At 35.6% G+C, this 12,965-nt stretch overlaps 1 protein-coding gene across 2 annotated transcripts; it reads right to left on the bottom strand.

The window, feature by feature from the left end:
* Positions 1-4: 4 nt before the first annotated feature.
* LOC109218199 (nucleolar complex protein 3 homolog) lies at positions 5-12,650 on the bottom strand. Of its 2 annotated transcripts, none has more exons than XM_019382546.1 (11): positions 12,331-12,650; positions 11,964-12,133; positions 10,618-10,787; positions 10,335-10,531; positions 8,997-9,205; positions 8,777-8,879; positions 7,634-7,797; positions 5,994-6,132; positions 5,488-5,661; positions 5,286-5,413; positions 5-332 (listed from the first exon to the last, which is right to left on the bottom strand). In XM_019382546.1, exons 1-11 carry the CDS (start codon positions 12,361-12,363, stop codon positions 5-7), a joined length of 1,815 nt encoding a protein of 604 aa, XP_019238091.1. In that variant the 5' UTR covers positions 12,364-12,650. The 2 variants fall into 2 exon arrangements, with proteins under 2 accessions (XP_019238091.1, XP_019238092.1); XM_019382547.1 differs by having other exon boundaries at positions 12,366-12,648.
* Between the last annotated feature and the right edge of the window lie 315 nt (positions 12,651-12,965).

The following is a 12,965-nucleotide window of genomic DNA, read 5'->3' as shown; positions in this document are numbered from 1 at the left end:
GGATTTACCTTCCTGGCCTATACTCAATTATCAGATTGTAAAGTTGGACAAAGAAATCCTGAAGATCTACATTCAGTGCGTCCAAGTTGTTTCTCATCACTTTGAAAGCAGCAATGCAACACTGGAGCCTTTCAGATACTGTCAGACATGCTGAACCAACCATGGAAGAATCACCAGAGTTGTTGCCACTTCCGGCAAGCTTCCTCAGATAATTCATAAGATCGGACATGAAATCTAAGTCGATGAGTTGGCAAAATTTCCCAATTCCATTAAGACAAGGAGCAAGAAGTGGATGACTTCCAGGTGCCTGAGGTGAAGAACCTGCTTTTGATCTGAGTAATAATAACAGAGAAGTTACTTTTTGAGACAGCATTAAGTGAAAGGCATTAAGTGTAAACACAGTGGTCAAGTATAGTATAGACTGTACTGATGCAGGAGCTAATAAAGCAAAATTTAAACATAACATCCAAGATGCTTTGGATATCCAAAACCAGAATGAGTTTCTTGTGATAACAAACTCAAACTGAATTAAGACTTCAGCAACCTGCACCATAAGCACTAATTTCTGTAGATAAGTTTTATTTCAAATCAGTTAATGTAGTTCCACAAGCTGACATTATGTTCCAGCACTTGGAAAGATGTAAAACATCACCCGGTGAACGTCAGTAGCAATTTATTCAGGATTAGAACTTACATCACATAAATCTCTGCAAGCATGTCTTTATTCTGTTTAGTTATGATGGCTACTATTGATTGTAATTATGTAGTACAATAATTGTAACACTATAACAAGAGGAATTAGGAAGCAGTGTTATCAAAGGCTCATTTAAGCCGCGCTTAAGCCCTGAAGCTCAGAAAAGCTCAGGGAAGGAGCTTCGCGTCGCTTAAGTTGCGCATCAGCCTAAGGAAAGGCATTAAGACATGCTGCCTTTTCTTACTAAAGCCCCCACTTTAAGTGCTCTTTGCGCTTAAAGCCCCAACAGACCTAGAGCGCTTTTTAGAGCTTTTTCGCTTATGACAACTCTGTTAGGAAGTCATCTCCCAATCCTAGAATTAGTGGAATTAGGAATGATATAAATGAGGTAGAAGTCCCATAATCAATAGGAGATAATATATGAGAATTGTAAACAAGATAATAGAACTACATTGCAGTATAAGCTAAGACATTGTTGAATAAATAAAAGAATTTCCTCTCTAATAGCGTAATCTTTTAAATGAGATAGTTCACACGATTTAACATGGTATCAGATCAAGGACAGATCCCACATTCAAGTCTCAGCACCGCCCGTTATCAAAGAGAATTTCCATGAGCAAGGCCCGAGAAAAAGAATCAAACATGCACGTGAGAGGGCATTAAAACAAAATCAAATGAATAAAGTAATCTCTCTGATAGTTTGAACTTTAAAATGAGGTGGTTCACACCTTTCAAAGGTACAAATACACAAAAGGTGAGAGGCATTACTTCCATGCATTCTCAAACTTTATATGTCCCTCTCTAGCTTATTCTCTACATGGTATCAAAATTAAGAGAAAGAGTATCATAATTCTTTAGTGTTATTCATATTTCTCCTCCATAGTCTACATTCAGCTGGTCCCAAGTCTTTCAAATTTCAGTTGCCTGAGGTGTAAGTCATTAAATTCAAGTAACGTTCTCCGAAGTCTTATCTTAGTTGAGACAGAAAACAGGTTGTCTCCCTTTTATTTAGTTCATATTGATGCCTGGCACCATAGCAGCGCCAATTTTGTAAGAGGAATTAGTATCTTAGTTGACAACTTTTTAACAGACTAGGTTATCGATGATGAAAATTTGTCATAAATTATTTTTCATACACCAAAACTTGCTGAGTTACACAATCAATACGGAGCATCTAACAAATAGTGCCAATGCCCATGAATACTTAGCCATCTCCACTGAGCTTGGTTTAATAGATCCAGACATTGTCTGACATTTGTTTGATTTGTAATGAGGCTCATTATTCCGCATTCTCTGACACCAAACCTGACCTGTGTATTTATCTTGCGGCCCATGTTGTTATCATACTTATCACGGTGATGACTATTTTTTTCTTTTTTTTTGTTGGATAAGGTAAAAATTATCACGTGTGATGAATCTTACCAGCATGGCAGATTGAAACAATATTTTACTTATTTTAAACCAAGGATTTCTGCAAAATTGATATATTCCCTTTGAACCAGGGTGGTTAGTTTACTCATGGCCTTGCATTTAATAAGGGAAATAAGCTCTAGACATTCTCAAGGAGACAAAGATGATTGACTCTAAGTTGGTCGCTACTCTAGTGGATCCAAATGTTGTCTCTAAAAGGACAGGGAGACCTGATCCTAGTATAGAAGACTTATGGGTAATTTAAGTTTTGATCAGCAATTCAAACATCTGACTTGCTTTTCATCGATGCTTGGATTCACAAGTGCAAGTCATTGGAATGTTTATGAGATATAAAAAAACGTAGTATGCAGATATAGGGACATCCACGTCAAGTATACTGATGTTGAACGGGCCAGTTGTCCTTTAGATAGGATTCAACCTCTAAGTACAGTGTTTAATTTGGACAAATCTTCATTCAAAGGAATACAAGAAACATAATGTTGTGGTACGGCCATACTGAAGCAAAATATATCTTCGTTGGAACTTGCTGCTAGATTGGCTAAAATAGTAGCTTACTGAATTGTTGTTGCCTGAGTTGACACATGTAGTTGATATATGTCAATCTTGCATATTGACTATAATTTAGTCTTTGAAAGCGAACAAGCATATGGAAATTGATCGCCACTTTGTACATAGCATCTGAAGATACAGTTCCAACTTTTGTTGGCGAATCAACTAGGATAGTTTTTGTCAAATCACTTGAAGGACCTAGAATATTGTATATGAGTAGCTTGAACCATAAGATTTGCAAGCTCCAACTCAAGGCGGCACCGCGGCAGTGATGATTGTAATAAACTTTTTTTTGGTAAATAATAATGTACATGCTGATTGTAATAATATAACTACATAGTTACCGTAATCCCTAAGTTAGAATTATTAGGAACCCATATCCAATAATTAAGGAATTAAAAATGGTGGCCGTTTTCAATGGGGTTAAGAGTTAACTACATAGTTATTGTAATCCCTAAGTTAGAATGTTAGGAAGCATATCCAATAATTAAGTAATTAGAAATGATGGCCCAATTTCAATGTGATCAAGAGTACCACAATCAACGGTTCTAGAAATTATTGTAAATATAAATACACAATGGTCAAGAAACATTAGTCTCACGCAATAACTCTTTCTTTCTTCTAACTTTTCCTATGCAGTTAAAATATTTGAATGTTTCATTCGATCATGGCCATCAACAATATGCAGGTCCCACTGAACTCGAACTTCAATTCGATGTTAAAACCTTTACTAGAATTCACCACATTGTATGAAGGAAAAAGCAAATTATGATTTTATACCATTAATTAAATATTAGTTGTGGAAAAATAATTTAAAAGATGGTAATAACTATTTCTAGATTTGAAGGCTAAGCTGGCAAAAAGTTATATGCAGAAGATAATTCTTATTCACATACTTTAGTTACAAGCTAAATCTACATAAGTTGTGCAAAAACGCATAAATTTTGTAGAAAACCTAATAGATTTGTCATAAATTTGCAATTCAACAACTTAGACATTGATGGCGCATCAAATGCAACACATTTCGATTATAAATTCTAAACTCCAAAGTTTTCTACTTCAACACAACATAACTTGTGAAAAGCAGTCTTAAACTTACAAATGTTTTCTTAACATTTCATGAATGCTGAAGCATCTATTTTATCTCCCAGCCTAATTTAATCACTCAGATCTTTTTGTGCTTCAAAACAGCCATTTACATAATTTCCCGAGTTATCCATTAACCTTGTAAAGTGGAAGATTGTGCTGATTCATAATTTCAGTTGTAAAAACACTTTCTAATCTTTGACAAAACTTCCAAATGTTTCCTCGAGTAGCCAAAACGCAATTCATGGCATCCATAACACAATCAAGGGCGTCGACACATTTCTTAATTCCTAATCCCTAACACAATCAAGGGCATCGACATGTTTCTTAATTCCTAAAGATATCAACCTTAACTACTTGCTACAAACTTCCATAGCTTTCCCTTGATCCCAGGACACTAGTCTAATGGTAAGAGTGCAGCACGTGATGTGTGGGTTAGGCACGCGTCACAGGTCCGCATTCTGATGCAAACAAAAGTCTGGTATTTAAGTTGAGAAGGGTAGAGCAGCAGGCCATTATCCACCAAATTCCGTACCATTCACTACCGTGCCTCGGGGATTTTTCGGTTATCAAAAAAACTTCTGTAGCTTTCCCTTTTTCCCCCATCATGGATATAGATCATAGTCTTTGTTTTCATTTAACCTCAAAATACAATACACAGACAACTAAAGGAAATATATCATATGAAGAATTTGCAATATAATAGAAAATGCATAACTATCTGAGAACACAAAGGGAAACCAAATATGCTAGAAAAATATCAATATCAGTAACCAAAATTAATTTGAAATCAAGGCAACACAAATGCATCCGTGAAAGCATAATAATGGCTTGGAGCTCATGAACTATTCTTGATAGAAAGAAAAGCAGAATGGCAGATGTATTCATATAACAAATAAAGATGGATTAGTAAAAAATAAAAATTTCAAAAAGTTGGAGACTGAATCCTCCAAAAAACTACCAGGATCTGTCTTCTTCGTTATTTTCTTTTATGAGTAAATCAATTAAAATTAGAAAGAAAATGGAAGGTGGTCTTCTTTCTTCCTCCTATTCATCTTCTTCAGATATCTCTTCTGGTTTCACAAATTGACCTTTACTGCAAATTTGATTCGTCCTCTTCTTTGTATACCATTAATGGCTAGTTATAGTTTTGCATAGAGAAAGTACATGAATGACTGGTTTGACAGTCATGTGTTCTGTTCTCCTAGGATTTCATTTGTCTTTCTTCTTCTTTTTTTTTCTATAAAAGCTAGATAGCTCCCTGTAAAGGATCATGTTTCTGTGTGAGATTCTCCACTTTCCTATACACCTTGTATGAGGGGATTTCTCATTAAATCAACAAAATTACCAACTTCATCAAAATAATAATAAACGCCAGGTAGCACGTAAAAAAGGTGGACTCGTAGTATTTTCTCACAGAGGAACTAGTTATATGATGTGGTTCAAGTTCAAATCTGGTCGGTTCATGGTAAGCGAATTCATTATTTGACATGCTCCATTTATATCATCAGCAAAATGAACATACCGAGGCCTTAATGCATGCTTTAGGACACGAAAGAACGTCTGAAAGACAGCTGATAATACATCAGACTGCATCCTTCTCCTTTCAGTGACATCGGTAGTTAATGAAGCAGCCTTCAATTCTGCAGTAACCTGTAAAACATGAAGATGTGCAAATGAGGTTATAGTTAACAAGCCAAATACAGACTATGTTGGCAAAATAATACCTCTTCTCGTGTCTTTGACATCATCTCTTTCCGTGCTTTCTTTTTCTCATTTGCAGCTGATTCTTTCAGCTCCTTAAGGTTCTTCCTTTTAGAATTTTTGCTTTTAAATTTATTATCAGCATCTCGCTTTTCACGCTTCCCAAGATCCTCATCAAATGTCAGAGACATAAACACCTGAGCATCACAAAATCATGTCATAAGATAATAAGTTTTCCCAATGCTAAATCAAAAACTATATCCTTAAGGTTAAATGCCAACTAAAATTAAGCAAGACTTCCAGATACTTGAATGAACATTGTTGAGAGTATTACTGTCATAAGTTGACTAGCAACATTTTGAAAGATCACCATTATCTTTCCAAATGTTTGACACAGTCATCACATCGACATTGAAATATTCGTCCTTTTTGGCCCAATACCAGGATTTGTGCTTCAAATTCAAGATGACATCATAAACAATCTACCGAAAAAGCCTAGAGCCAATGTATTGGAATTAAAGTTGCAGACCTCAATGGAATCAGGATGTAGTTGACAATCATGATCTTTAACAAGGTCTGCGATCATTTGAACAGCCTCCACAGTTGCCTCACCACCATGCTTCCCCTCATTGGTGAATAGTGACTTAACAGTAGAACAGCAAAGTTTCCTGTCAACAAGCAGTAGATTGACAAACTTGAGAGAGCACAATTGCTAATTGAAAAAAAAGCATCATAACCTGGAGGCCCAATTCTATTATTTGAATATTCTGTTCACAATTAGCACGCATGTGTGGAGAGAGAGGACTAGTCTACATAACAACGCAACACGTCTCAAAACTTTGAAGTGCATGGTTTTGGTGTTTGCTTTTCCTCGAGGAAGGAGGCTTTTGAATTTTTTTAGACTTGAACTGTATAGTAAATATCCAAGTTTTTGCCAACAGAAGCCAATTTAGTAGATCTTTAAACCACATATTAACATTCAAGTTTTGGATAAGGCAAGAAGCAATATAAGACAAATATCCAATACCACATTAACAGATGAATATAAATAGCAATACGAGTTGAAACTTCCTGTCAAAGAGTTAATCAAGCAAAAGCCGAANCTATCAAAACTTTTAAAGTTAATTTTAGCGAAAAGGGGGACGGGGATTCAATATAACATAAGTAAAGGGTCAGCTCCATAATTAAAATTAAGCATCTCAACTATTCCTAATATCCATGCCTAGTCAAATTACATCACTTAAAACGGGAAAATAGATTAGACATAAGATATTGGACGAACTGAAAGCACTAAAGTAAACAATGGTGCTGGTTGATTAACTGGCGAGAAGCCCTCTGAAATCCCCAAACACTTTCATAGAAGCCCCCTTTCAAACATTCTATCACTTCAAATCCTTAAATGATTCAACAAATAGTTTAAATATAGCTTAGGTCTACAAAAAGGTGCATTGCTATGCTTTCCCCCAAGGGATTGATTTAGTGGTAAGAGCACAGTACATGACGTGTGGGTTAGGCGCATGTTACGGGTTCAAACACTGCCCTAGACAAAAACCTGGTATTTAAGTGGAGAAGGGTAGAGGGGAGGGCCCATTACCCACTGCATTTTGAACCATGGGTTACTGACCGCATTACCCACTGCATTTTGAACCGTGGGTTACTGACCCTCAGAGATTTCTCGATTATCAAAAAGAAGTGCATTTCAGTTTTATGGGGTCTCTCAATCCTCCAACTAACCAAATTGAGACCTGATTTTTAGGTTTACTCTGCAAAACCTCATTGCACGTTAAAGCTACGTATTTTATTCAGCCAAACTCTTAAGCACTTCAATACCAGGCCTTCCATGAAAGCCATGCTTGTAGTTGTAGACTATTTTAAAGCTTAATTTTGCTGCAATGACATCAGAACAGAAACCAAATATGTAGATGCTTCTCTTGCATCATCTATAATTCCAAAGCAACTTGATGAAGAAAGTTCACATTAGACTCGTTGTGAGAACTGCGGATTTCCTGCCACTAGAACAGGATTGTAGGACAACTTAACAAAGGATTGATGGAGGGAAACAAATGATAGGCAACAAATGATATAAGAAGATGGAAGTTCCTTCAACCAGCTCCAAATAAAGGAAAGTGGAAAAGCTGAAGGAACCGAAAGAGCAGTAAGCATAATTACCTCGATACATCATCCTCAGAGCTTATGTTTCTTATGACAGCAGCTAACAAACTTTCTCGGAAATTGAAGTGTGGAACTGCCTCGAGTAAAGTACAAATGCAGCGAACTGCGACTCGTTTGTATACAGCCTGCTTTTCTAGAGCTATCAGCTTCTGTATATAAGCCTGTCAATACACAAACAGGAAAAGGAGTAATCAGCAAAAATATCTGACACGGAATATTGTCAAATGTTCAAAGACTAGAATTATATTTGATTTTGCAATCCAACAATCATGAGTAACATTTCTAAGGATGCAAGTTAAGTTTCTAAGACCTTTTAAAAATAAGAAGAAGAAAAAAAGAAAGAAAAAAAACAAGAAGCCACATTCTATGTTACTTCAAATTTTGAATTTTCTTCGTATCAGCTACTTATCTTGCTGTTACGAGATATATCCAGAAGTTCTTTTGAGAAAAGGTACATTCATCCATAATAACTTAGATTATACCCATTTGATTGCTCCTTTCCAAAGTCAAAAGATTCTTAATTTTTTACCTCTATTTATTTTATAGAAGTCTTTAGTGCATGAAAATACTTAACATAGCAGGTAGGTCTAGCTAGGCCTTACACTCATCGAACCTATTTACTTATTTTCAAGTGATTGATCTATTTTAATTCTTTGTATTTAATATCCCACAGCTAAGATAATTTATACAATGCCTGGATAAAGAATAATCTGTCTAGTGTTTATTCAATTAAGTAATAATAAACTGAAATATGTAAAATTATTGCTATGCAAGAGGAATTCAATAATTCAACCCAACATCTCGAGGAATACATAAGTATAACTGCAGTCCTAGCCCGTTTATCTGCATAAAGTACAATGCTATCATGTAACACCAGAAACAAGAACAACTGGACCATATTCCTGTTATTCCAAACAAAATACAATTTCAATGGCCTGATTCATATTTTCCTATCCACAAAGCAAAAGGTCAAAAAGTCTGTTAACAAAGTGCACCAAAACAAAGGTGGCACAATAATTTGCAAGCAAAGAAATGGAACAAAACTTAGTGGTAAACCATGTCATGATAGTATGCCCTAGCAGCTATATGGAATACATATGTAGAATCAATTATTATTGAGATGTTGATCCACAAATCAACCTTATATGCAGATAAGAGGGTAGATTCATAGAACCGCATTTTCTTAATAGCCTTTGAAACTTTCATCTCCTGCTCCTTTTCAGTTGGCAGCCGGATGCGATACCTGGAGCCCATATTGAAAATAAAAGTTTATTGTTTACATAGTTATAAAGTTAATAAAAGAAATAAAACTAGGAGAAGCAAACTACAAACAACCAATGAACTGTTGCAAACTTCTCACCCAGGAATGATATCTCTGAAAACAGCCAACAAAGACTTAAGGGCAAGTACCACTATATCATGATCACCATCTTTAGAAATCTCCAGCATCTCCTTGAGTGATTTGATGTTTAATTCAGGATCTGTAAGCAGTGCAGTTCCCAGCTCAGCTAGTCTAAACTTCTTTTTTTCATTGTCCTCTTCTGCTGTCATATCTTTTCTCACCTCGTCCTAACACCACGGATGTATAAATCAATATACTTGTATCCAAATTTAAGTGTCCTCTTTTGTCTGACTATAGTTCTACAAATTTAAGCAACCAGTATACAGTAATAACAATGTTAATCCCAGAATCCGAAGTAAACATCACTAGAATATACTTCAACAAGACCACAGAATGACAAATTCAATTGCAAAGTTACTTTTCAATTAACCAACCATAGAAAAGAATTACTTTTCAGAAACAGTCTCTCTACCTCCCAGGATAGGGGTAAGGTCTGCTTACACATTACCCTCTCAGACCCAACTTGTGGGATTCCACTGGATTGTTGCTGTTGTAGAAAAGAATTATTAGCATTCAGTTTTCTATTTTTGTTGTAGTAAGTGAACTAAGAGAGTTGAATAGAGAAATAAGAAGAAAAACGTGATTCACAAGGAGCAGAGAAATTCCTACGTTTCCTCTTTTTATCTTTTGAAATTAGATTCAAACAATCAACCACTTCTTGCAGGTTCACTTTGCAGCTTACATCTAAAACATATAGCTTCTTCCATGAGGCAATAACCCATCGCTTCGCATCGCTTAATGTGATAAAACCTCGCCTTGCATTGCTCCATTGCTTAACGATGACTTTTAATAGTACTGGTTAATTTATTGGAGGACTAATATAAGAATGAGCTCACAGAACTTTGTTGATGCTATATATTGAAAGAGGATTGAAAGTACGTTTGGAACAGCCAAAGACAATTGGTCATCCTGACTATTGGGTCAGGGGAGTATTATTTTTCCAGAATAATCTGACATGGAAATGCATAGCATAAAAATAACGCCAAAACACTTCTTACAAAGATCAGACCAATCCAAGTGCTTTAAGATTCCTCCTCCACCAAAAATTAGGAAAACATGAAGCACTGAAGAAGGTAGTAACTCCACCATCAACAGTATAGTGGCAGTGCAACAAGGGGAACCAGCATGAACTTGTGTCAATACCCCACTCTCTATCACATTTACTCTTTTCTAAAGTTCAAGTGCCTTTTTCCCCTCTTTGCACTGTCATCTCCAATTCAAATATAATTTAGGATATAGATCCTACCACTACAGCATATCTTTTTGGATATCTAATGTTGCAGATAATGCACATACCAAGACTTCAGCTTGAGGTATTTTCTCAATTTCCTCTACTTCGGCCCCCTCTTTTGCCTGTTTCTTTGCCTCTTTCCTCATTTTCTTCAATTTTGCCCGCTTCTCTGCTTTAGTCAACCTCACCACACTTGCATCAGTACCACCAACTTTGTCAGCATTAGCTTCATCTTTATCTGATTTTTGTGTAGCCTTTGGCACTGTACAATATGAAATTAAGACCCAATTAACGATTAGCACAGATACAAATACCAGGTGATGATGAATGAACAAGAGGTTTCAGTACCTGTCCGGTAATAAAGTTTTCCATCCAATGTTTTCACAGGAAGAGCATCCACAGGATCCACCTCTAGCCCCTGTTCCTCTGCTTCTTTATCAAGTGACCTCTTCCTTATTCGTTTTTCATACAGAGACTCGAGATCATCTTCTTTCACATCAGCAACACGAGTAACATGCCTTTCCAATTACAATAATAATATCAGTTATAAGAGGAGAAGACATCAACTTAGAAAGTTAATAGACTTGCACAAGAGGGTAAAAGGAAATAAGAAACTAACAAAAAGAGGTTCCATCTAAAATGTACCCCAAAGTTGTATCAGGTGTCCAAATGCGAAGGGAGAACTTAGAGATCTAACAAGAAACATAAAAGTTCCTTGATACTTTTTAAGAGTCAGAATATTATTTGAGAAAAAAGAAGAAATGACTGATGATGTTGATATTTGATTCATCAAAACAGAAATTCTGAACCTGAAGGATAACCACATTTAAGCAGACAGAAACAGAAAAAACAAGGGCAATCACTATCACGATTTTTAAGAAACATAATGAAAGTAACCGTAACAGCGTAACTACAGGAGTATCTGGAAGAACTGCTCAACTATCCAGGATACTGTGAGAAGATTACAATTTACAAGAGCTTAAGAAAATTCCAAGCTTTGGTGAACTTCTTAAATTGTTCAACTATGGGTCATTGACAAGTTACCCAACTAGGATAAGGCATTAAAACAGCTTAATTCAGCTCTGAAGATTTTAGAAAGCTGCTCCAACTAACTGACTTCTGAACAAAGTGCCAAACTCTGGAAGCTAAAGTTAATTTTGCATATTCGAACAAAAAAAGTCTCCTGTGAGCCAAACATCATATGAGGCATAGATAGTTGAAGCTCTACTGTACTCCATATAGCACATTAACATGTGGAAGTGTCAAATGAAACACAGCTATACCAGATTTAATCATAAGTGACCTTAGGGGAAAAACCACTTTGTCAGAAAGAACTAATACCAGATTTAATTTCAAATATTAGTCTCCCGCATATAGATAATTAAAACAGTTTATTCCCCTCTGCAAGAGCTCATCTTTTCTTGCTTTCAGATAAGTAAACTTTTGGGTGAACATTATCCAAGCAAAAAAGAACAGCTTTATACCACATTCATATCATATCCAAACTTAAACTCATTTATGCATCAATTTCCAGACAAATAAGCCAAAATTAACACATTAAACCATATCCAATCTTACAATATACAAATTCTCACTTTTTACAGGAAAAAATGAGTGATTAGCAACTCCTGTATGTGCATTAATTCCAGAAAATAGTGAAAAATAAACGCATATACAAGTCAGTAATTGCTTACTTATTAATTGACTTAGTATCCAGATTGGACAAGAAGCCAGTATATTCTCGATTTTTCGCAACGAAAGCCACGTCCTCATCTGATACTTCAACTGCCTCATCAGGAATTTCAGGTGGCAGCTCCGGCGGTAGCACAATCTTTTGCTTTTTCTTACCCATTACTAATGGTCTCTGAAAGAGAAAAAGAAAATATTAATAATATACGACCTATGAGCTTCACTAAGCATGAAAAAAGAAGTACAGGTTAGTAGCTGTGAGCACCCACAGCGTGACTCAAGAAAGACTTTTGTACTTAATCAGTTAAATTTTAATAAAATTGATATTTGCTAAAACGAAAACTAGAACACATTCACGAATTAGAGACAGACTTGGGATAAATATGCTGAGAGGAAGAAGAACATACGCTTTAATTTAATTTTCTTTATTAAAGAGAGAAAGAGCAGAATATGGTGCGTGCAGAAAGAGAAAGGGGAGGAGGGAAGCGGCTGAGTGTGGGAATTAATTTGAGGTCTCAATCTGAATCAGATTGGACGCAGGTTTGGGTTTGGGTTTGGGTCTATACATTCCTTTGAATTTTCTTTCTGTCTCTAAATATCCAATTTGATTGTCATGTCCAATTTGCATCTTGGCTTGAATCTTGAATAGTTTTGATATTTTGGGCATTTGTGTCGTATACATTGATTTCCTTTTGGGATTAACTATACTTCAGGTCGTTTATCCTCGTAACAAAACATAGTTAAAAAAATGAGCCTGAAAAATATGCTGCACTTTCTGGAATTCCCAATATGTAAAAGGATTAATAACCTGCAATTAATTAATGACTCAATAACTCATGATAGGAAACATATAATTATAAACATGATAGAGACACTGATTTGCTTTCTTCATTTACTTTAAGTATTCCAGAAAATAGCTTAGCAGCAAAGATGAGACATATAATTATTATAATTATATACTTTTGTAGTTTTGTTTTATTATCATCAAAACACAATATTCTAACTTA

The sequence above is a fragment of the Nicotiana attenuata genome, unplaced genomic scaffold (genome assembly GCF_001879085.1).
Source record: "Nicotiana attenuata strain UT unplaced genomic scaffold, NIATTr2, whole genome shotgun sequence".
Taxonomy (NCBI): domain Eukaryota; kingdom Viridiplantae; phylum Streptophyta; class Magnoliopsida; order Solanales; family Solanaceae; genus Nicotiana; species Nicotiana attenuata.
The sequence above is the reverse complement of the archived record's forward strand: the minus strand, read 5'-3'. Positions and strand labels throughout refer to the sequence as shown.